The 25,317-nt window shown below is 45.6% G+C and overlaps 1 protein-coding gene across 1 annotated transcript in view; it reads right to left on the minus strand.

Annotated features, from left to right (window-relative positions):
• The window catches only part of LOC121876128 (keratin-associated protein 12-2-like), a 51,559-nt gene extending 29,247 nt beyond the window's left edge, over positions 1 to 22,312 (minus strand). The window contains exons 1-2 of the mRNA XM_042381065.1: positions 22,221 to 22,312; positions 21,824 to 21,907 (exon numbers count right to left, since the gene is read on the minus strand). Coding sequence (XP_042236999.1) covers positions 21,824 to 21,907; positions 22,221 to 22,312 — 176 coding nt within the window. The remainder of the gene's footprint in view (positions 1 to 21,823; positions 21,908 to 22,220) is intronic.
• Between the last annotated feature and the right edge of the window lie 3,005 nt (positions 22,313 to 25,317).

Consider the following 25,317-nt stretch of genomic DNA (forward strand, 5'->3'; position numbering starts at 1 on the left):
ATCATACTCTGATTAACTGGGCGAACAAAGTTATTGACTAGTGGACAAAATTTAAGGTCTTGACTACTAGTGGAGTAAGTTTAAGGTCTTTTCTTGTGGTGGGATTTTTAGGTCTTTTACTAGTGGAGGAAGTTTAAGGTCTTTACTTGTGGAGGAAGTTTAAGGTCTTTACTTGTGGTGGGATTTTTAGGTCTTTTACTATTGAAGGAAGTTTAAGGTCTTAGTTAGTAGAGGAGGCTGTGCATTAAAGTTAGGTTAGGTTAGGGTTGGTCAGGTTAAGCTTGGTTGGTTTAGGTTAGGCTAGGTTAGGTTAGGTTTGTTTAGGTACAGTAATGTTGGTTGGTTTAGGTTAGGCTAGGTTCGGTTTGTTAGGTTAGTTTTGGTTAGGTTAGGTTGGTGTAGAACTGTAAATAAAGTTGGTTTAGGTTGGATTAAGAATTCATTTCACGAATTGCGCGAAATAACTTATCTAGTTCATCACCTGGACAGTTTCACAAACGGAGCGAAGCACATGTACAGTACAGTCGGCTCAGAAGTTCGCTGCATCCCAAAATGAAGCAGCATCAACCCCATACGAGATAAATCAGCACAACCTCACCAGAAGATTCCCGTAACTCAGTTTCACTATGGGGAGCGAACTTTTGTCCGCGACTGTACGTTCCGACAAACGCTAAAATATTCTACATCAACAGTGTGTGTGTGTGTTTGTAAAGAGGGAGAGAGAGATCATACGTTACATTTTCCACTCCTAAACTATCAGCCGCATCATCTGTTCCTCACAAGCACATCCGCTTTCCCAGGTTAAATATGCGTGAGCACATCTGCCTCTCCCTCTCTCCAGCTCCACACTATCTCTTTACCACCAGTCTCCAGCCCTTCACCCCCCGCCCACTAACTACCTCTCCCCTCCCCCACCCGACCCCACCCATTACCCGGATGTTCAAAGACCCCTACTTATTTTTTTTCCGTAACTAAGAAAAATAATCTATTGACGGTTCTGTCTTGGTAAAACTTGGCTGTCAAATCGAGGCCGCCAATTTTGCGTCGTTGTATAAGTGAAGCAATTAGATAAGTTTTCAGATCATCGGTCATGTGGAACTTTATCTTGTAAGTCTTGGAGAGTCTGGCCTTGGGTGATGTATATATATTCCTCGAGGATGCTGAAAAAAAAAGACTTGCAATTCCTAGAGACGTCAGGAGATGACGAGATGAACCTCCGCCTCCGTCAGCAGCATGGCAACAGTTGGCTTCACGTTAATGTATCTCAACCATATCCTCACTTCTTGAAGATATGTCCGTTAAAGTGTACCGCTAACTTGTGACCAGAAAAAGGCTCGTATATCTGCCTCACGACACAACGATGGCGGCCAAAATAGCATCATGATTTACATTGGGATTGTACCGCAACAGGAGGTGTTCTTGTATTCGAAAATATAGGGAAAAATTGTTGTGTTCGAATCTTTGAGACTCCTGGCCCAGAGTAAAGGGGCTACGAGGTGCCTGTGTTTATGAGGCTGCTTCACACGCACCGCCCCACAACTTGCCAGACGCCGTCACCAACACAGAATGCTACTTAGGCCAGATTTGTCACCCTTTCCACATGGTCCTCACCTACACTTCTGCAATTTTTGCGAGTCTTGTGGGAATCCCTGGCAAAGAGGACTGGAAGATACTTATCTGTTGTGTCGTGCTAGAATGCTCTTGCAACACCATGAATCCGACGCTGATTGGTTGAAACATCTGTGACTTTAAGACTTTCAATTTGAAGACTTAGGGTTTTGTGTCGATGTCAGTAATTCTTCTCACCTCGATATTTGATCCTTCCAGTTCTTGTCTTTAACTATTAGACTTCTGGAACATTTTGATCATATTTTTCGGGTGGTCATAAATTCTTGTGAAAAGTCGATTACATTTGTCTCTCAATGTCAGTTATCCTACCAGACTTGTCTTAACCTCTGGAATGTCATATATCCTACCAGATCTTTCTTAACCCTCAAGCAATCCTTCAGCAAGTTTCTGTTACCCACCTGTAAAACCATAACGCCTTCCTCAGCCAGGTAAACCCCAAGCATCTGCCTCCCTCCGTCAGGAGATGTTTAAGTTTGTAGTTAATCTGTCAGAGGTGTCTTCGTGTCTCAGTCATCCAATCCAAGATCCACGACTCACTCTTCATGCATTACAAGATCCAAGATCCATTATTCATCCAACTTGAGATCCAAGGCAGCACCAGATATCCCCAGACGCCTCTCCATCCACCAAGAGATCCAAAGCGTCCTGCTTCATAAGCTAGAAATCCTGGAGGCAGCCATTAATCCACCAGAACATCCAGGCGTTCATTTCATCCATTAGAAGTCCTCCCAGATATCTCCTTCATTCACCAGAAATAGCATAACGGTCCTCTTCATCTACAAGAAGTAAATCCCGTCTGTTCTCTTCCGCGGAGTTGGCAGGACAATACAAACACGACTACTTTAAAGCGACAAAAAGACAATAGTTTCTATCTTTATTACGAACTTCTTTTATTTCACTTTCTTCGTATGTCTTTTTTTTTTCTTAACGTAATTGTCTTTCATTTTTGGGGGGGATGTTACGCAGTATTTGTTTCTTCTCCCTTTTTATTGAAGAATTGTAATGCTCTTTGGTTTAGTGATCATTAACCCTTTGGACCTAATATGAAAGGGTTTATAGTTGGCTAGATGATGTTTTTGGAACGCACGTACGCAAACACACACATAGACACGCAAACACACGCAAGCACGCAAACACGCGCAGGCATACAAACACATGCAGTCGCGTGCGCACACACAGGCACGCACGCAAACACGCATACATACACAGGAACGCAAACACACTCAGGCACACAAACACACATAGGCACACAGACACACAGGAACGAAAGCACACACACACACACTTACAGGCACGCAAACACACATGGGCACGCAAACACACACAGGCGCGTAAGCACACACAGGCACTCACGCAAACGTACACACACACACAGGCACACAGGCACACAAACACACACGGGCACGCAGGCACACACGCACGCAAGCAAAGGCACCTATACACACACAGACACGCAAACACACAGGCACGTAAGCACACACATACTGGCGCGCAAACACATGGGCAATCAAGCACACGGGCACGCAAACATACACTGGCACGGAAGCACACACATACACAGAGGCACGCAAGCACACAGAGGCATGCAAGCACCCAAGCACACACACACACACAGAGACACGCTAGCTCACACACACACACACACACATACATACATACACATTAATACTGTGTGCAAGAATCACAGTTTGAAATCTAAATCTTTTCAATTACTCCTGAGTACCTCTTCGTCTCTCTCAAAGGTTTCTCTTGCTTCTCTTAACCAGCCTCAGTAAAGTCACAATGTCTCAGTTGAATGGAATCTAATACAACAAGTCGCCTTTCAACCCGCTTCAGTATTTGGGTTTCTGAAGAGATGGAGTGGCACTAGCTGTACTCTGAATCTTTTTGGATATTACAGTGGTGGTATTTCAGGTCTCTCCTTCGGATCATTACAGAGCGGTACCTCATTCCAGCATCCTGTTATTTCCAGTACAAGAGCGTCATCTCATTCCAGTACTACTTGCAGCACCTTGTTTTTCCAGCCCAAGAACTTTGATCACATTCCAGTGTTGATATTATGGTAGCTTGTCATGTTTAGCTGGAATCCATCTCAATCCAGAATTATATCCTGGATCCTGTTATTTTTTGTTCAAGTACATAATCTTCATTTTAGTGTCACTTGGGGCCTGTTGTTACGTCCAGCTCAGGTACTTCATACTGTACTCATCATTCACTGTTCCCAGCATGTTATTATCAGGCCAAGTCTTCTTACAGTGCTTCCTCCAGCATCTTGTTAGTTCCAGATTTTCTTCAGGCACTTTTTAGACTTTTAAAAGGTCTTTATATATATATATATATATATATATATATATATATATATATATATATATATATATATATATATATATATATATATATATATATATATATACAGTATATAATTTTCTTCATAGTTATCTGTATACAGTATATCTAGTGTTTTCCAGTTGCCTTCCGAAACGTGTTTTATTTTCCAATTATCTGAAGAAAACTAACGTTTCATTCACTCCCTGAAATCTGAATGTTCCAGCACCTTCGAGAAGCCCGTTACCCCAGTCACGTCCACAGTTCAGCTCGCCATTTGCTCTAAGTTAGCTATTATATAGGCACTTCAGGTGGACATAAATTCCCATCACTTATATAAGTCTAATACTCCAGTCACTCCTGTAGGTGTTCCTCCACTCCCTCCCAGAAGCCTTTCTATTCCAGTTGACTGATCGTCCACACAACAACTACGGGCCTCTACGGCCCCCTCTCTGGTGCCTCTCCTTCACCACCTCCGCCTCTCCCATTCGTCCCCCCCCCCTTCTCCCTCTTCCCAACCACCTAAAGCCTCGTCTCCCCTCCCATACCCTCCCGTTCTCTCAACCATCTCCATTCCCATATCACCTTCGCCCTTACCTCTCCTATCCCCTCGTACCTCCCCTCCACCACCACCACCTCCTCCTCATTCGCTCCCTCCATCTCTCCCGTTCTCCCTTCCCCATCCCCTACAGCCTCGTCGACCCCCCGGCCTCCTCCTCCTCCCCACCCGTCCCTCCCCTTCCATCAGGCCACCCAGATACACGCCCGAGCCTGGTCGCCATGGAAACCTCTCTGCCTGCCGTGCATGCAAGCACAAGGCGGCGACCGCAGTCTTGCCGACCCGGGAACAAACCTCTTTTACTCGTATAAAACACCCTAACGTTCGTCTCCCTGATTGGTAACAGTGCCTTGAGTCCATCAGGTGGCTGGCAATATTCACTTTCGTGTGGATTTTTGATGGTTCTCGTGGAGGTGTGGGGAGAGGGAGAGCCGGCAGCTACTGAGTGGTGAGGCTTGCCCAGGAGTAACGCCCTGATGGATCCTCATAGTAAAGTGTGCGGTAAATGGAGTTGAGTCAGGGAGGGTTTGGGTCCAACACGCCACCATGCAAATTTTAGAGGGCCGTGTGGCGTTCTTGTGTGTTGCTTCATTATCCAAACTATATCACCCACTCCACCCTACATCACCACCTCACCACCCCACTCCACCACACATCGCTACCTCGCTACTACGTTCACAACCACACGACATCACCGCCATTGAGGACCCCACTCTACCCCACATCACCACCCCACTTCTCAATCCCACCACCCATTCTAGCACACATCACCCCACTCCAGCACACATCACCACCCCACTCCAGCACACATCACCACCCCACTCCACCACCCACTCCGCCACACCTTGGGCAGGACGGAATCAACACATGACTCCACAAGGAACATCAAAATGCAGATGTGTTAACCGTAAGACGTCAGACGCTGGAGCACTAACGTCACCACCCCACTCCCAGGTCTCACTACTTGCCTCAGAGGGAAGGAATAAGTAGTTTCTTGTTCCTTTCTTTCCTCTCTAATCCCATTTTCTCTCCCCTCTTATTTACAGTTATTTGGAGAGTACCTTGTTTCTTTCACTCTTTCTTTCTTTCTTTCCTTCCCTCTACTTCCTTCTCACCTCACCACCCCCCACCCCTTTCCCCCACGTCCTCTCCCCTCACCACTGTGCCGTAGGGGTGAGGGGAGAAGCACTTATTATTGGGGAGATCTTTGTGGTGTTGACAAGAAAAGGTTTATTTGACGCCAGAACTGTTACTACGTTTTGTACTCACGCTTGAGGGACAGTGGGGAAATTCCTACCGTGTTACCCGAGTCATCGAAAGCTTTGTTTATAATTTAATAGTTATAGGAAGAAACTGAGTGGTGGTACTAAGTCTACAACACCATTAATCTGTCTGTCTGTCTGTCTGTTTGTTTTGCTGGTTAAGTGCGTCATACCATCACATTAGCTGCTGGTTTTTTTTTTTTTTTTTTTTTACACGGGGATTAGCCACCTGGGCACAGGTCACTGACCCACATCGGGGCCTGGGGAATGTACTAATAATTCATAGTAAATAAAATTTATAATAAAAAGTAAAATAAAATATTAATGGTAATAATAATAATAACTACACTGTGATAATAATAATAATAATAAATACTGTACAAAGAAATACAAGAATGAAAAAAATCAATAGTGAGAAACGCTATATGTATGTTGTGTTGTCATGTGAGAGAAACAATTGAGACCCTACAATTGTGTGTAAATGAGACAGAAAGTCAGATCAGCAACCTGGGACTTGGTCACAATTTTTGTGATGCCATATGGCAGCAGGGTCTACCATTAGACAACACATTATGCTTCCAATATCTTCCCAGGCAGTAGTACCTCCCTGTTTGGTAGCTGCCTACCATCACATTAGCTTCTAGATAAGCGCATCACACCACATTGGCTGCTAGATAAGTGCATCACACCACATTGGCTGCTAGATAAGTGCATCACACCACATTGGCTGCTAGATAAGTGCATCACACCACATTGGCTGCTAGATAAGTGCGTCACACCTGGCTGTTAGTTAAGTGCGTCACACCATCACATAGACGAATTCAACCAGTGATGTTTTCTCTTCAGTGTTTCCTGTTATAGATGTTGTCCCTGTTAAAAAGCTCTATTATAGACTAGTGACCGTCATAAAGGCTTTATGTCCTATGCTATTATATCTATTTTATATAGAAATGAAATTTTAGGTTAAATTGACTTGACTTGGATATTAAGTTCACCTAACAACCCGTCTAAACCTGTTACAACCCGTCACAACCTATCACTACTCGCCACAACCCGTCACAACCCGTCACAACTGTTACAACCCGTCACAACCTGTCACAACCCGTTTTAAACTATAATTATTTTTACGAATCATAAGAGTTGATGGATCAGTTAAATAAAAAATTTGAGACAAAAGTTGCTTAACTATTAAATATAACATTATATAATTGTTTCATAATTGGTAAACTTCAAGTGCGTTTTTTCGACGTTTTTCTTACATTTGTCTTAACTTTTTACCTGGAACGACTCCTCATATGATGGTGGTAGAGGTAAAGTTAATTTATTAAATAACACCCAGGTATATTAATGCTATTGTAGTGGACATGTCAAGTAAAAATTGTACAGTGTGGTGTAGCTATAGTGATATATTTTGTATTTTGATAAACAAATTTTTTTAACATTGTTGTAACGTAATATTCAACATTTATAACACAAACTTACAATTTAATAGTGAAAAAAAAATATTTATCTAATAATACGCCTCCACATTAGGTTGCGGCTGGTGTTGTTGATTTATGATATACATTGTATACATTATACTCGGGGTTGGATAATACACCCAACATTGTACCGCCTGAAGGGAAGTCCTCCTGACCAACTGACCTACTCGTATACCACAGCTAGACTCACCATTTACAAATCATGGTAAAGAAAGATGAAACTATATATTTTGTTGTGTGATGGGCGGTGAAGGTTATACACACTAACATTTAAAGCGCTGTAGGTTGTATGTGAGAGGGGACGGAATTTCATAGTTGGAAATGACGGAGGTGAATGTTGATGAAAGTCCTACTGAAGGAACATACACAGAGCAGATGTGGGTTTGAGAAGAAATTTAATAAATGTGTATTAATTGAGTCTGAAAGGATGGCTGGGAGGGGGGGAGGGGGTAGGGTGATGGATTGGACTGTAAGTATTAAAATGATCTTCTGGAAGACCTGACCGGATTACAGCATCTGGATAAACTTGTTGGTGTTGGTCAGCATCGTGAATCAAGTTAAGTGTGTGGTACTGGGTGGAGAAATGGTGGTTGGAGAGACACTTGGCAACCCAGGGCATTAAAGAATCAAGAAGACCGAAAGAGGAAAGTTTAGCAAGCAGAACCTGATGGTAAACTTTGCCTCAACACTTACAATGATCAAGAACCTCAAGATAAGTTTTACCAACGTTCTCAAGAGTAAAGATAAGGTGCTGAGTCAAGCGAACTAGCAGGTCTGTCTGTAGTGGAGCGGCTGGGTGAAGTGCCTGGAGCCGGAGGAGGGAAGGATGGATGATCACTCTTTTCCTAATTAACAAACCGAGGGAACGGTATTGGTGGAGTGAGACAATGAACGTTGGAGAGGACAGGTGGACAGCTCAGGTGTATAGCTTGTGAGGGTGATGGGTGGTGGAGGGATGGTATCAAGTGCTGGGCTGTGATGGTGATGGGTGGTGGAGGGATGGTATCAAGTGCCGGGCTGTGATGGTGATGGGTGGTGGAGGGATGGTATCAAGTGCTGGGCTGTAGGGTGATGGGTGGTGGAGGGATGGTATCAAGTGCCGGGCTGTGATGGTGATGGGTGGTGGAGGATGGTATCAAGTGTTGGGCTATGAGGGTGATGGGTGGTGGAGGGATGGTATCAAGTGGCGGGCTGGGGTGATGGTGGTGGAGGGATGGTATCAAGTGCCGGGCTGTGATGGTGATGGGTGGTGGAGGGATGGTATCAATTGCCGAGCTGTGATGGTGATGGGTGGTGGAGGGATGGTATCAAGTGCGGGCTGTGAGGGTGATGGGTGGTGGAGGGATGGTATCAAGTGCCGGGCTGTGAGGGTGATGGGTGGTGGAGATGGTATCAAGTGTTGGGATGTGAGGTGATGGGTGGTGGAGGATGATATCAAGTGCTGGGTTGTAAGGGTGATGGGTGGTGGAGGGATGGTATCAAGTGCTGGGCTGTAAGAGTGATGGGTGGTTGGAGGATGGTATCAAGTGCTGGGATGTGAGGGATGGTATCAAGTGCTGGGTTGTGGGTGATGGGTGGTGGAGGGATGGTATCAAGTGCTGGGCTGTGAGGGGTGATGGGTGGTGGAGGGATGGTATCAAGTGCTGGGCTGTAAGAGTGATGGGTGGTTGGAGGGATGGTATCAAGTGCTGGGTTGTAAGGGTGATGGGTGGTGGAGGGATGGTATAAGTGCTGGGTTGTAAGGGTGGTGGAGGATGGTATCAAGTGCCGGGCTGTAAGTAGTGGGTGGTGGAGGGATGGTATCAAGTGCTGGGTTGTAAGGGTGATGGGTGGTGGAGGGATGGTATCAAGTGCTGGGCTGTGAGGGTGATGGGTGGTGGAGGGATGGTATCAAGTGCCGGGCTGTGAGGGTGATGGGTGGTGGAGGGATGGTATCAAGTGCCGGGCTGTGGTGATGGGTGGTGGAGGATGGTATCAAGTGCTGGGATGTGAGGAGGATGGTATCAAGTGCTGGGTTGTAAGGTGATGGGTGGTGGAGGGATGGTATCAAGTGCTGGGTTGTAAGGGTGATGGGTGGTGGAGGGATGGTATCAAGTGCCGGGCTTAAGAGTGATGGGTGGTGGAGGGATGGTATCAAGTGCTGGGTTGTAAGGGTGATGGGTGGTGGAGGGATGGTATCAAGTGCCGGGCTGTGAGGGGTGATGGGTGGTGGAGGGATGGTATCAAGTGCCGGGCTGTGAGGGTGATGGGTGGTGGAGGGATGGTATCTGGCGTTGGCTGTGAGGGTGATGGGTGGTGGAGGGATGGTATCAAGTGCTGGGATGTGAGAGGGATGGTATGTGCTGGGTTGTAAGGGTGATGGTGGAGGGATGGTATCAAGTGCTGGGCTATGTTTGGTTCCACATTAGAGAAAAGAGCACTTTGCTAGGTATGAATTTTAGGTGTGTGTGTGTGTGTGTGTGTGTGTGTGTGTGTGTGTGTGTGTGTGTGTGTGTGTGTGTGTGGTGTGTGTGTGTGTGTGTGTGGTGTGTGTGTGTGTGGTGTGGTGTGTGTGTGTGTGGGTGTGTGTGTGGGTGGTGTGTGTGTGGTGTGTGTGGTGTGTGTGTGTGTGTGGTGTGTGTGTGTGTGTGGGTGTGGTGTGTGTGTGTGTGTGTGGTGTGTGTGTGTGGGGTGTGTGTGTGTGTGTGTGTGTGTGTGTGTCTGTGGGTGTGTGTGGGTGTGGGTGTGGGTGTGGGTGTGGTCTGTGTGTGTGGGTGTGTGGGTGGGTGGTGTGTGTGTGTATGTGTGTGTGTGTGTGTGTGTGTGTTTGTGGTGTGGATGTGTGTGTGTGTGTGTGTGTGTGTGTGTGTGGTGTGGGTGTGGTGTGTGTGTGTGTGTGTGTGTGTGTGTGTGTGTGTGTGTGTGTGTGTGTGTGTGGTGTGGTGTGTGTGTGTGTGTGTGTGTGTGTGTGTGTGTGTGTGTGTGTGTGTGTGTGTGTGTTCTAACGTTCCAACATTCGCCCTCAGTATATTTTTGCCATAACTCGTGGAGAACGTTTAAGCCATCACCATCGTCAACTGTACTTACAAAGTTTCCCACAAGTGATGTTTCCGCTCATAATGTAACTTTATATAGTATAACAACAACAACTGGACATGTTAAATTTCACGCCTGATGAAATTGATGGATTACTGTTTTTCCTTCTTTTTTTTCTTCTTTACATCTGAACGCAGACATCTTCAAGGTCAGAGGTGGAAACAGTGCGTTAATAAAAATATTTTATTTCTTTTACATTATTGCCAACCATCGAGATGATGTCAGAGAAAAAACTTAAGACTCCAGATTCATAAAGGTTCCTCATATGATTATTCCTCTTAAATTATAATTATGACGACGATGATGACGATAATAATGATGAATGTACCTAACTCGTTGATTTCGGCGTAGATACAAAAAGAAGCATTACAATTGATTACACAAGACAATCTTATACTGGTCTGTACGTTGACTTAGCAGCAGTTAGGCAGAGTCCCGTGACACACTTCACACCTTCAGCGACGCGGAAATATTCAACCGTACGAACCTCTTGTAACTCTGGATTCTGGACCCCAGTTTTTCCGGTTCGTCAGTCGTTCAAGCCAAAGACCTCATCAACAGGTCATGACCTTTCACCCGGTCTAGGTTATCGTCTCCATGCATGATGACGTCAATCGTATCCACCACAAACAGGTGATTTAATATCTTATGATAGCGTCAAGTTTGAGCAACCAATTAAAACGCCGTGAATATGTCAAGAGACTTTCTACTTGTGGAGCTATGTATGTATGCTCTTTTCACGCCTTGCCACTGAGAAGAAGTATGAATAAATTTTGTGAGTCATGTGCCTTTGAACATAGTCAAGTCTTATTCAGAAACTTCTGTAATATCAGTTGCGTTTTCACGATTGTGGAGACTTTTGCAGCGCTCATCAGGAAACATTCAAGAAGCATTTCGGGTCTTTCCTCCTCAATAACTCTCAACATAAGGTTCAGTTGTCTTTGTTCACCAAAGTTTGAAGTTGTGGTTAAGATTTTCACGTATTTTTTTATTATTATAGAACTTTTAATGTCTTGGCACCTAAGAATTGTTTTGGTGATATTCTGTTTAGGTGAGGTGAGTTTTAAGTTAATTAGATTAGGTGAGGTTAGGTTAAGGGAAGGTAGTTTAGTTAGGTTAGGTTAGTTGAATTTAAGTTTGGTAAGGTAAAATTAGGTGAAGTGAGTTTAAGTTTGTTAGGTTAGGTGAAGTTAGGATAAATTTGTTGGGTTGGAACATTTAACCTCTGAGAAGACTATACAGACATTTCACGTAATCTTCTGTCACCTCGGTAATATTACAATATGTATGTAAGGTCTTCTTGCAGCTGTCCCTGACTCCCTACATAAACACCTGTCTTTCACCTAACCTAACTTTGCAGCACCAACAACTAACATAACCCCTAACCTAACTTAACATAACGCAGCCTAACCTAACCAAACATAACCTAACCTAACTTAACATAACGCAGCCAAACCTAACCTAACTTAGCATAACGCTGCCTAACCTACCTACCGCTCTTCTTGACATAGGTCCATATCAGAGGTTATACAGTAATCCATTGCAAAATCTCTCTGAATGCGACCTCGCTTGGCTGCCACAAGGTCCCTAAATAGTGAAAGAGAATTTGTACACAGGAGCGTGGAGTGACTACGTGATACAGGTAATTAAAACGAGACTTCTGGCCAGGCAATATTCCCACCACCTGGAATTTCCCCCACAAATCAAGTGCACTTCAGGACTGAGAGAAAATAACTGTCCATTCTCTGGGGTGGTCACGGGTTTAGGAATTTTATACACAAATATTTACGGGCGCGCACACACACACACACACACACACACACACACACACACACACACACATACATACACACACACACACACACACACACACACACATACACATACACATACACACACACACACACACACACACACACACACACACACGACTCCAATCTAGATGTATATTTGGATCAACTGAAAATTAGTCACTTATTTTCACATTTAGAATAATCTAACCTAACCTAGCCTAATCTCACCTTACTTCACCTAACCTAACCCAACCCACACCACCCACACACACCACCCCACCCCACCCCACCCCACCCCAACCCCACCCACCCCAACCCACACACCACCCCACCCCACCCCACCCCAACCCACCTACGCTTGTGTGTTTAATCATCAGGTGAAATATGTTGGGTTTGCTAATCTTCAGGTGATCCGTAATTTACCACACAGAGGCTTAGTATAAGTGTATCAACGCCAGGTGCATAACTAAGATATTCATTAGGTAGAAGTCGTGGTTGAGGCACTTAACACTAACAGGTGAAGAGTTGCCGAAGGTTATTGTCAGACTGCGTGAACTAAAAACCCTTCTGTCTCTTTTATACTGATTTAACGCTTTAGAGGGCAGTGGTTTCTCTCAGCTGCATAGAATTGTCTGGCGTTAACCTGAATAAAATACCATACGTCACTTACCTCTAAGGGGTTAAGTAGGTTTTAGGTATTGGATAAAATCTTTAGTACCTAAATTAAGGGAAGTTTTGGATTGGATAAGGTGTTAAGGATACATAAGGTTTTTCGTACTTACACTAAGGGATATTTTGGTTAGGTAAGGTTTTTTTTTTTTTAAGGAAGGATAAGAAAAATATGTGCTTTCGTTAATATAGGTAGACCACCTCTTTGTCATTGTGAAACTTGCTTAATCGAGATATGTTTTAACCCAGTGAGTGAACGGGGGTTTCTTCCAGGTGAATAAATCATCAAGCGTTAGTGAGAATAAATTAGCCAAGTGCGACACAACTCCTTCAAGGGTCAATGAAGTGTTCAGGGAAGAAGTGATTCTGGTGCTGTTGTTAAAAGCACAACACTTCAAACACAGCTGTTCCCGGGACAGGTGCTTCACACACACACACACACACACACACACACACACACACACACACACATATTCCAGCTACAGACGTTCCAGGCACAAACTGTACAGACAAAATATCACTCTTAGTACTTATAAATAAATAATTTCTAAACATTCAGTACATAGTGCATGAATGAACGCAGGTGAATAAACCCAACAAATTGAAGTAGTACCCCCCTCCTCCAAAAAAAAATAGATACAAATAAATAAAATCTCGCCTCGGTAAGGTTCGTCTATGACTCCATTTTGGCTTGTTGTTCTCTTGAGCCAATTAGACGTCATCTCACATTCTCAGTTAGAAAAAAATTGATCTCAAGAACTTTTGAAAATAATTAAAGAAAATATTTAACCCGGGACACTTTGTGAATAAGATCGATGGAACTAACAGACGTAAGCACCTTTTACTTGTCAATTGAATACTGTATTTTTCCCATCTTCAGTTATAGGAGAAAATATTTGATGATGTAACCTTAAGAATGAGCCATTTAGTGAGAAAATACTAAATGCAAGAACCTTTGAGAATCTGCAGCGCTCTTTGTAAATACCCGATAAAAGTGAAGTATTTTACATGTGATGGCTCAGGTCAGGGGGGAAGGTGAAGCTTGGAGGTAACAGCTACTGAGAAATGGTTGTATTTATGATCAGGTGTCAAGGAGTGTGTAGGTGGGTGTGTGTGTGTGGGTGGATGTGGATGTAGTGTGGGTAGCTATATGAATACAGGGAAGTTTTGTGTGTGTGTGTGTGTGGGAGGGGGGATGGGGTGTGGGTAAGTATGTGGCGGGTGTATGTGTGTTTGTATGTCGTGTATGTGTGTTGTATGCCTATATACACAATACATAACACAACATCATGATCCCTGGTAACACTTGATAACACCATACACATACAAGATTTAACATATAGGCAACTAACCTTCTCTAAACACGGACGCTGAGGATCACGTCAGAGGCACAATAGTAATAAACACTGCTGATTGTGTTGTGATGTGATGATGAAGGTCCTCCCATCGTCAGATACCGGGTGATGAGTAGCTCGTGTCCTGGTAAACGCTATTGGGTGGTGAGGATGGATGTGAAGGAAGAGCAGTGAGGAGAGAGATAGAGGACAAAGAGAGGTAGATAGAGAGGAAAATTACAAGTAGATAAAAAAAACAAATGATTAAAGGAACCAACATTCAGTCAAACATCTCCCTCCCACCCCCCCCTCTCTCTCTCTCCCCCTCAAAACAAAACAAAAACATTACTGTGGCCTTTAATCTTATGAAATGACCAAAAAAAATGCACAAATATCACTTCACTAAAAATCACTGTGTGGAGATATGACCAAGGGAAGGGGAGGAGTAATTTGATATGCAATTCCATAAATATCCGCCACACGGTCATATTAACAAAATAAATGCAAGTCTAGGCTCATTAAATATCGAATTAATTTATTTAGCGGTATTTTGCGGGATATTTTGATATTTGACCTCTGACAATATCCTTCAAAAGACAATATATATATGTGTGTGTGTGTGTGTGTGTGTGTGTGTGTGTGGACGAATTTGATTATACGTTCTAAAGCTGCCAAGTTCCGAGTAATTTACGAAGAATTGAAGAAATGGCGATAAATTTTTAATTCTTTTGTGTGAGGAGAGATTCAGACACGGAGAGATGAACGATAAGTCTCCTTCCTTTCTATTTACGGAGACGTGGAAATATTTAATGAAAGAGGGAGACGAAAAGAGGAAACACGTGGGGAGAGGGGCAATGGAGAGGAGATGAGAGGTCGAGAAAAGAGGGAATAGTGAGGTGAGAGGTAAGGAAGAGGGGGAATAGTGAGGTGAGAGGTAAGGAGAGGGTGGGGAGAGGTAGGAAGGGAATAGGGGTGAGAGGTAGGAAGAGGGAAAGTGAGGGAGGGGTGGGAAAGAGGGAATGTGAGGTGAAAGGTAAGGAAGAGGGGAATAGTGAGGTGAGGAGGAGGTAAGGAAGGGGAATAGTGAGGTGAGAGGAGGTAGGAAGAGGGGAATAGTGAGGTGAGAGGAGGAAGAGGGGAATAGTGAGGTGAGAGGTAGGAAGAGAGGGAATAGTGAGGTGAGGTAGGAAGGGAATAGTGAGGTGAGAGAGGAAGAAGAGGGAATAGTGAGGTGAGGTAGGAAGGGAATAGTGAGTGGTAAGGGAATGTGAGGTGGGATGGGGAATGTGGGTGGGGTAAGGAAGGGAGTAGTGAGGTGGGAGGTGGAGGGAGGAATGGTGGGTGAGAGATAGGAAGGGGAATAGTGAGGTGAGGGAGGTGGAAGGGTGGAATGGTGAGGTGAGAGGTAGGGAAGAGGGGAATAGGAGGTGAGAGGTAGGGAGAGAGGGAATAGTGAGGTGAGGGAGGAGGAAGAGGGAATAGTGAGGTGAGAGGTAGGAAGAAGAGGGGAATAGGAGGTGAGAGGTAGGAGAGAGGGAATAGTGAGGTGAGAGGTAAGGAAGAGGGAATGGTGAGGTGAGAGTGGGAAAGAGGGAATAGTGAGGTGAGAGATAAGGAAGAGGGAATAGTGAGGTGAGAGGTGGGAAGGGAAGGGTGGAGGTGGGAGAGGGAATAGTGGGGTGAGAGGTAGGAGAGGGAGGAATAGTGAGGTGAGGAGGTAAGGAAGAGGGAATAGTGAGGTGAGAGGTAAGGAAGGTGGGAATAGGTGAGGTGAGGTAAGGAAGAGGGAATAGTGAGGTAGAGGTAGGAAGAGGGGAGTGAGGTGAGATAAAGGGAAGAGGGGGGAATGGTGAGGTGAGAGGTAAGGAAGAGGGAATGAGTGAGGTAAGAGGTAAGGAAAGGGAATAGTGAGGTGAGGAGGTAAGGAAGAGGGAATAGTGAGGTGGTAGGAAAGAGGGAATGTGAGGTGAGGGAGAGGAAGAGGGAATAGTGAGGTGAGAGGTAAGGAGGGGGGGTGGAGGTGAAGGGGAGGTGAGGGGAAGGGATGTGAGGTGAGGGAGGAGGGAATAGTGAGGTGAGAGGTAGGAAGGGGAATGAGTGAGGTGAGAGGTAGGAAGGGTGGGAATGAGTGAGGGGAGGTAAGGAAGAGGGGAATGGTGAGGTGAGAGGTAAGGAAGAGGGAATAGTGAGGTGAGAGGTAAGGAAGAGGGGAATAGTGAGGTGAGTGGAAGAGAGAGGAGGTGGAAGGAGGTGAGGTGAGGTGGAAGGGTGGGAATATGAGGGAGAGGTAAGGAAGAGGGAATAGTGGGGTGAGAGGTAAGGAAAGGGAATAGTGAGGTGAGAGGTAGGAAGAGGGGGAATAGTGAGGTGAGAGGTAAGGAAGAGGGGGAATAGTGAGAAGTTAAGTGAGGAGAGAGGGCAAGAGGTGAGAGGGAGAGAAAGAGAGGAATAAAGGGAATAGAGGAGGCTGTAAGAGGTAAGAGATGGAATAGAGAGGGTGAGAGGTAAGAGAGAGGGAATAGAGAGATAGAGGTGAGAGAGGGAATAGAAGGTGAGAGGAGAGAAGAAGGGAATAGAAGATGAGAGGTAGAGAGAGGGAATAGAAGATGAGAGGTAAGAAAGGGAATAGAGAAGGTAGAGAGGTAGAAAGAGAGAGGGAATAGAGAGGTAGAGAGGGAGGAATAGAGAAGATGAGGTAGAAAGAGGGAATAAGAAGGTGGGGAGAAAGGTGGAAGTTAAGGCATCACGTCACACCCAGGCAAAGTTACGAAGGAGCAATGCATGAAATTTATTGACTAGGTGGTAAGTTGGCGTGTGTGTGGTGTGGGTGACGTGTAGGTGGTGTAAGGTGACTGTGTGACGTGTAGGTGGTGGTGGGCGACTGTATGACGTGTAGGTGGTGTTAGGTGACTGTGTGACGTGTAGGTGGTGGTGGGTGATTATGACGTGTGGGTGGTGTAAAGTGACTGTGTGACGTGTAGGTGGTGTAAAGTGACTGTGTGACGTGTAGGTGGTGGTGGGTGACTGTATGACGTGTAAGTGGTGTTAGGTGACTGTGTGACGTGTAGGTGGTGTTAGGTGACTGTGTGACGTGTTGGTGGTGGTGGGCTGTGTGACGTGTAGGTGGTGTAAGGTGACTGTGACGTTTAGATGGTGTTAGGTGACTGTGTGACGTGTAGGTGGTGTAAGGTGACTGTGACGTTTAGATGGTGTTAGGTGACTGTGATGTGTACTGTAGGTGGTGTAAGGTGACTGTGTGACGTGTGGGTGGTGTTAGGTGACTGTGTGACGTGTTGGTGGTGTTAGGTGACGATGTGACGTGTAGGTGGTGTAGGGTGACTGTGTGACGTGTAGGTGGTGTTAGGTGACTGTGTGACGTGTTGGTGGTGTTAGGTGACTATGTGACGTGTAGGTGGTGTAAAGGTGACTGTGTGATAGGTGGTGTTAGGTGACTGTGTGACGTGTTGGTGGTGTTAGGTGACTGTGTGGCGTATTTGGTGGTGTTAGGTGACTGTGTGGACGTGGTGGTGTTAGGTGACTGTGACGTGTGGTGGTGATGGGTGACTGTGTGACGTGTAGGTGGTGTAAGGTGACTGTGTGACGTGTAGGTGGTGTTAGGTAACTTGTGTGACGTGTAGGTGGTGTTAGGTGACTGTGTGACGTGTAGGTGGTGTAAAGTGACTGTGTGACGTGTAGGTGGTGTTAGGTGACTGTGTGACGTGTTGGTGGTGTTAGGTGACTGTGTGACGTGTTGGTGGTGTTAGGTGACTGTGTGACGTGTAGGTGGTGATGGTGACTGTGTGACGTGTAGGTGGTGTAAGGTGACTGTGTGACGTGTAGGTGGTGTCAGGTGACTGTGTGACGTGTAGGTGGTGGTGGGTGACTGTGTGACGTGTAGGTGGTGTATGGGTGACTGTGTGACGTGTAGGTGGTGGCTGGTGACTATGTGACGTGTGGGTGGTGATGGGTGACTGTGTGTGACGTGTAGGTGGTGTAAGGTGACTGTGTGACGTGTAGGTGGTGTAAGGTGACCGTGACGTTTAGATGGTGGTGATTAGTGACTGTGGTGGTTGTGAGGCAGGTGGTGAGGTGGCGGTGTGGCGCTGTGACGTATGGGTGTTGGGTGACTGTGTGACGTGTGGGTGGTGTAAGGTGACTGTGTGACGTGTGGGTGGTGATGGGTGACTGTGACGTGTAGGTGGTGTTAGGTTACTGTGTGACGTGTTGGGTGGTGATGGGTGACTGTGACGTGTGGGTGGTGTAAGGTGACTGTGTGACGTGTAGGTGGTGATGGGTGACTGTGACGTGTTGGTGGTGTTAGGTGACTGTGTGACGTGTAGGTGGTGATGGGTGACTGTGACGTGTGGTGGTGTTAGGTGACTGTGTGACGTGTTGGTGGTGTTAGGTGACTATGTGACGTGTAGGTGGTGATGGGTGACTGTGACGTGTTGGTGGTGTTAGGTGACTGTGTGACGTGTAGGTGGTGGGTGACTGTGACGTGTTGGTGGTGTTGGGTGACTATGTGACGTGTAGGTGGTGTTAGGTGACTGTGTGACGTGTAGGTGGTGTTAGGTGACTGTGTGACGTGTTGGTGGTGTTAGGTGACTGTGACGTGTAGGTGGTGTCAGGTGACTGTGTGACGTGTAGGTGGTGTTAAGTGACTGTTTTTGACCCTTAAAATAATACGTAATGAAGAGAAGCACAGGTAAACCATTAAAGAATCAGAGAAATACAAAAGATAGAAAAATAAACCAGATACTAATTGCTTATTTTTCTGAGTGTGACGTCACGATTCCTCCACTCATACTTTGATTTAGAATTTGAAGAACATGACCTCCTAGTAGACAGAGTTCATTGCCTTCAACACACGTGTCTTAATCTGACTTACAGTATTTGTTGTTAAATAATTTATTGACAAAGCTTGGAGTACAGTTTGCCGATTCTGAGTAATTCAGTCAGGTCTTGACACTGAGGGTGGTATCACTTCTCACTGCCACGCAGGACAGAGGTTCACACACAAAGAAATACATCATATTCATTAACAGTATATATATATAGAGTTCAGATTCATGTGGGTGATAATACTGTACTGTTGTAAACGCTTCTGCGCTTCACCTTGCACAGGACATAAGGGGGTGCCCAATAAACTAGCCCCCTCGGGGGCAATCTAATCAAATACTGTTCACTACCACGCTAGACAGTGGTACATTAGAAGTCATATTCTATTTGAGGACTAATGATTGTGGGCTAGCAAATTTTGGATAAACAGCAAGAATGTCCCCAAGCACCCCCGATTCAATGTAATAATTACAAAGTTCATGATATAATAAGCCAGGTGGCCTGAAGTCTTTGACAGTGTCACATTCAATAATATAGTGTTCAAGTGTATGCTTTAAAGGTTTATCACAAAGTTTACATGCTGAGTGTTCCGGTATGGGTACAGCGTTACTAACTTGCCAGATGTGTCTGTATCCTAGCCTGATCTGACCCCGACTACTGCCCTCCCTATCTGAGAGGATAGCTCGACTTAATACCATGTTTTGTGTCAAACTTTTGAAGAACAATGGTCCCAAACTACAGCTAGAACTGAGTTGATGTTTTATCTAAGTAATCCCGACTATCTCGCTGACCTTCCACAAGTGACTTATAGTAATGATAATAAGAGTAATAATGACAATATTATAGTATAACGATAATAATAATAATAATAATAATAATAATAATAATTAAGGAAGTAGACTGATTATGATGATGTTGATGATGATGATTGATTAATTAATGAAGTTGATAATATTAATAAAGAATATAATTGCAAATCAACACATTAAATCTTTATCCTTGGTAACACTGTCATGTTCTCTCTTCCACAGGTAAGTGTTACGAGGCAGAATAACCGGAGTGAAGGGAAGAAGAGAGGAGGAAGAGGAGGAGGGAATGGCCGGCTCTCCCTCCTATGCGGAGTTCCTGTCTTTCTTCAAGGCCATGAAGAAGAGGGAGGGAGAGGGTAATGGGGAGGAGGGAGGTGAGAGGGGATGATCAGGAGGGAGGAGAGTGGGAGGAAGGAAGTGAAGGGAAGGGGATGGAGGTGATGTGGATGAGGATAAGGGAGGGGAGGAGGAGGGGAAACAACCATGTGCTTTACCATCTTCTGCTAACAGTTGGAAAGGAGGAGGAATATATAAGGGAGGTGGAGAAGGCGAAGGGAGAGGGACTAGACGAATATAGCGGGGAGGGGAGGGGGAGGGGGCTCCAAGGAGGTTACACACACTGGGAGAGGAAAAATTAATCTTAAAATACTATCCCGCCCCTTCCAGCCATACACCCTCATCCCCCCACACACCCTCATCCCCACACACACCCCCATCACCCCTCATCCCCCACACACCCTCATCCCCCACCCCATCCCCACACACCCCCATCCCCCACACACCCTCATCCCCACACACACCCTCATCCTCCCACACACCTCATCCCCACACACCCTCATCCCCCACACCTCACACCCTCATCCCCACACCCTCATCCCCACACACCCTCACCCCCCACACACCTCATCCTCCACACACCTCATCTCCCACACACCTCATCCCCATCCTCCACACCCCCTCATCCCCACACTCCCACCACACCCTCACCCCACACACCTCATCGCCCCACAAACCCCTCATCCCCCCACACACCCTCATCCCCACACACCCTCACTCCCCACACATCCTCATCCCCCACACATCTCATCCCCCACACACCTTCATCCCCCACCCCACACACACCCCATCCCCACACACCCTCATCCCCACACACCCCCATCCCCACACCCCCACCCATCCACACCCCCCACCCATCCATGCACACAAAGGTAATAACAAAATATACGTGGAAGTTATATCGTAAATGAAAATGCTCTAGGTAGAAAGTGTTGCTGGTGAAAAAATTAATGTATAAAAAATAAGTGAAGAATATTTTCATTGTGTTCACTGGTAATTTATAACTTGGGTGTAGCGGCAGAGTTAGAAGTAACGCTCGCCGCCTGCTCCGAGGGTCGTTAGCTTCGCTCGACCACCCAGCTGTGAATGGGTACCTTATTTTACAGCTGGGGAAATGAAGGCAATCGAATGCAGTGTCGGCTCCATCCCACTGCCTATTTGTGTAACGGAGGCTTTAGTATTCAGTGTGGTGTATCCAGACTCCATTGCATCGTCATTAATGCTTCGCTCAAACAAGGGAAGTGCTTCGTTTACTGAGAGACTTCATATCTTTCTCCAACTAGTCCACATCGCCATCGTGCAGGTCCTCAGACAAATTGCGAGGGATTTGTACTTGACTGGGCTTATGCGAACACTGGAGGCACTGTAAATCCTCAACATTCGGTAATATGAATACTGTACGTCCTCACTGCTCATAGACTTCACCTATTGCAGCCTAGAGAAGCTTAAGATCTTTGTGGTTCTCATCTTTGCAGACTTCACCGGAGTGTTTAACTTAATCAACTGAAACATAATTATTAACAAAACCATAAGAGCTGGAAAAGTCCCATTTCTTGGTATACAGAACTTCCTTATCCACCGTCTCCATACAGTACGCTTCGGAGGGACCATCTTTACCTTTCAATCATTCAGCCGCGACGTCCCCCAAGGCAGTAGGATGTGACTTTCCTGGTGGATACTCTCGCTCTTTGGGAATATGTTGACGACTCTACCATTTGCGTTCTCCAGAGCACTCTGAACATTCTCCAGTATCAACCTCTGACTCGGTCCCAACACATTGTGTACATGAGACTGCTCTTAGGGTACAGGTACAAACGTATGGGAGTACATTGACAACTCTGACTTTGTGGTCAACCCGACTCTCACACCCTATCTCACTACATCCTCACTTGCACTGTTACCTCCTCCTACAGGTCCCCACCTACACCTCGTCCCTCCCTGACCATATATCATTCCTCCTAGAGACAGGCCTGGCACATGGCATTATTAGGGACCTGCCACGCCTTGCTATAAACAGATAACCCCCCCCACACACACATACCTCATACACATACTCTGTCACAATGTATGAAACTTGCCGTCATAATCCATGGCCCCTCAGACACTTACCCCTTTAATGCATGAGTCACCAAGCCAAGCATGAACTCCGCATCCTTCCCCGTCTGGGCGCTGTAAACGTTTTTGCACTGCTCCTTGTACATGATGCAATAAATTAGCCCCCTCGCAGGGCAAATCTGAAAAAAAAAATTATAAAATTCTCCAATTTGGACCGCAGCTATCAAGTAGGGAGGCACTACCGCCTGGGAAGATATTGGAAGCATAATGTGTTGTCTAATGGTAGACCCTGCTGCCATATGGCATCACAAAAATTGTGACCAAGTCCCAGGTTGCTGATCTGACTTTCTGCCTCATTTACACAATTGCAGGGTCTCAATTGTTTCTTTTACTTCGACAACACAACATACATATATCATTTCTCACTATAAATCTTTTTTTTTTGGTCCTCTATTATTATTATTATTATTATTATTATTATTATTATTATTATTATTATTATTATTATTATTATTATTATTATTATTATTTCGTCCCCAGGCCCTGATGTGAGTCATTGACCTGTGCCCTGATGGGCTAATCCCGTAAAAAAAAAGAAAAAAACGTCATCAAGCCATACCACTACCCTGGTTGTGTATGTTAACTTCTCTGGCCATCTCTCACCTCCATATATCTCACTGGACTCCAGCACCTTCCTAGCTGTGAATTTCACTCAACTCCTCGACGTCAATATATAGTATGACAAACTGAATTGGACAGTGTTGGTCATTACTGATCACCTGTCGTGCCCTTATGCTTCGTCAAGATCCCTTTTATTTCCTGCCCTGGCGGGAGTGAGCGTTAGCCCGTGGAAAAGAGAGTTGGGAAGTTCCTTTAGTTGGGAGAGTTGGTGAAAGGAAGGAAGAGAGTTGGTGGGAAGGAAGGGAGAGAGTTGGTGGGAAGTTAACGGGGCCGAAAGTTGGTGGGTGGGAAGTTAGCAGAAGGCGAAGAATTGGTGGGAAGTTAGCTGAAGGGAAGACAGTTGGTGGAAAGAAGAAGGGAAGAGAAGGAAGTTAGCGGAAGAAGAGTTGGTGGAAGGAAGGGAAGAGAGTTGGTGGAAAGAAGGAAGGAAGAGAGTTGGTGGGAAGTTGGAAGGGAAGAGAGTAGTTGGACGGAAGGGAAGAGAGTTGGTGGAAAGAAGCGGAAGGAAGAGAGTTGGTGGGAAGAAGGAAGGGAGAGTTGGTGGGAAGTTTGAAGTTGGGAAGAAAGAAGGAAGAGAGTTGGTGGAAAGTTAACGGAAGGGAAGAGTTGGTGGGAAGTTAACGGAAGGAAGAGAGTTGGTGGGAAGTTGACGGAAGGGAAGAGAGTTGGTGGAAAGTTAACGGAAGGGAAGAGAGTTGGTGGAAGTTAACGGAAGGAATAGAGTTGGTGGAAAGTTAACGGAAGGGAGACGAAGGGAAAGAGTTGGTGGAAAGTTAACGGAAGGGAAGAGAGTTGGTGAAAGTTGAACGGAAGTTAGAAGGGAAGAGAGTTGGTGGAAGTTAAGGAAGGGAATAGAGTTGGTGGGAAGTTAACGGAAGGGAAGAGAGTTGGTGGAAAGTTGAAGAGTTGGTGGAAAGTTAACGGAAGGAAGAGAGTTGGTGGAAAGTTAACGGAAGGGAAAGAGAGTTGGTGGGAAGTTAGCGAAGGGAATAGAGTTGGTGGAAGTTAACGGAAGGGAAGAGAGTGGAAAGTTAACGGAAGGAAGAGAGTTGGTGGAAAGTTAGCGGAAGGAAAGAGGAAGTTGAGAAAGTTGAGGAAAGTTAACGGACGGAAGAAAGAGTTGGTGGAAAGTTAAGAAGAAGAAGTTGGTGGAAAAGTTGGAAAGTTGGTGGGTTTAGAGGAAGAAGGAAGGAAGAGAGGGAAAGTTAACGGGAAAGTTGGTGGGTAACGGAAGGAAGAGAGTTGGTGGTTAGCGGAAGGGAAGAGAGTTGGTGTGAAGAAAGGAAGGAAGAGTTGGTGGGAAGTTAGCGGAAGGGAAGAGAGTTGGTGTCAAGTTAGCGGAAGGGAAGAGAGTTGGTGGAAAGTTAGTGGAAGGGAAGAGAGTTGGTGGAAAGTTAGCAGAAGGGCAGAAAGTTGGTGGGTGGGAAGTTAGCGGAAGGTGAAGAGTTGGTGGGAAGTTAGCGGAAGAGAAGAGAGTTGATGGGAAGTTAGCAGAAGGGCAGAAAGTTGGTTGGAAGTTAGCGGGAGGGTGGAGAGTTAATATGATGAAGGCAGAAACGCAAAAAAAGTTGTCGGAGAATTGGTGGAAAGTTAGCGGAAGAACGGAGAGTTGACGGGAAAACTGGTGGTATTGGAAAAGGAGCAAGAAGTGGGCGGCGTTGGCGGAAAGTTTGTAACTGAATTGGCGGCAAGTTGGTGAAAGTGTGAGAAATGGTGTTAATGTTGGAGGGAACTTGAGGAATTGGCGGGAAAAAGGGCAATTTACTGGGAAGTTGACGTAAACACAGGAAGCACTCTTTTTATGTTGGATTAGGCACGGGGGAGACTCTTAATCTGGCGGAAACCCGGGAAAGACTTTTTTTAAGTTGACGGAAGTGCGGGCAAGACTTTTTAAGTTGGCGGAAGCGCGGGAGAACTGGCTGAGTTCAAGGAGTTGGCGGGAAGTGGTGGCGATCTTCTTCACCTCGCTCTACCTTCTTCCCACACTCACTCCTTGACCAGGCCCTTCAAACTCTCGTACGACAAATATGTCACGTAAATGGATAAGAAACTAGACATCCACATGGCCCACTTAAGCTATGAAATAAAGGTTCTAAGCTAAATATTTCCTCGTAACTGGAGACATAAGATCGCACGTAAATGACCTACTTAAGCTGCGGTAGAAACATGGATTCTCAAGGGTTGCTTCATTGGATTTTTCCTCGTAACTGGTGACTTAAGAACCCATCCAATTGGCTTACTTAAATTATCCTCTAGAACCTTTGTGACTCTTGATCTTGGCCAATATCCTTAATAGAATCTTTACTGAAGAAATATTAACGTATAGGTATTCGAGATTGCGGAATTAACTGCCTTATCCCCTGTACCTAGTAGACCATCTCCCCTAATCTCGTCGCTAAGAGGACGGCACTTTATATTTTATTTGGCTAACGCCAGATGAATTTATTCAGCAGAGAGAGGACTCCGTATA

Source organism: Homarus americanus, unplaced genomic scaffold (assembly GCF_018991925.1).
Source record: "Homarus americanus isolate GMGI-L3 unplaced genomic scaffold, GMGI_Hamer_2.0 scaffold34921, whole genome shotgun sequence".
In the NCBI taxonomy this organism is placed as follows: Eukaryota; Metazoa; Arthropoda; class Malacostraca; order Decapoda; family Nephropidae; genus Homarus; species Homarus americanus.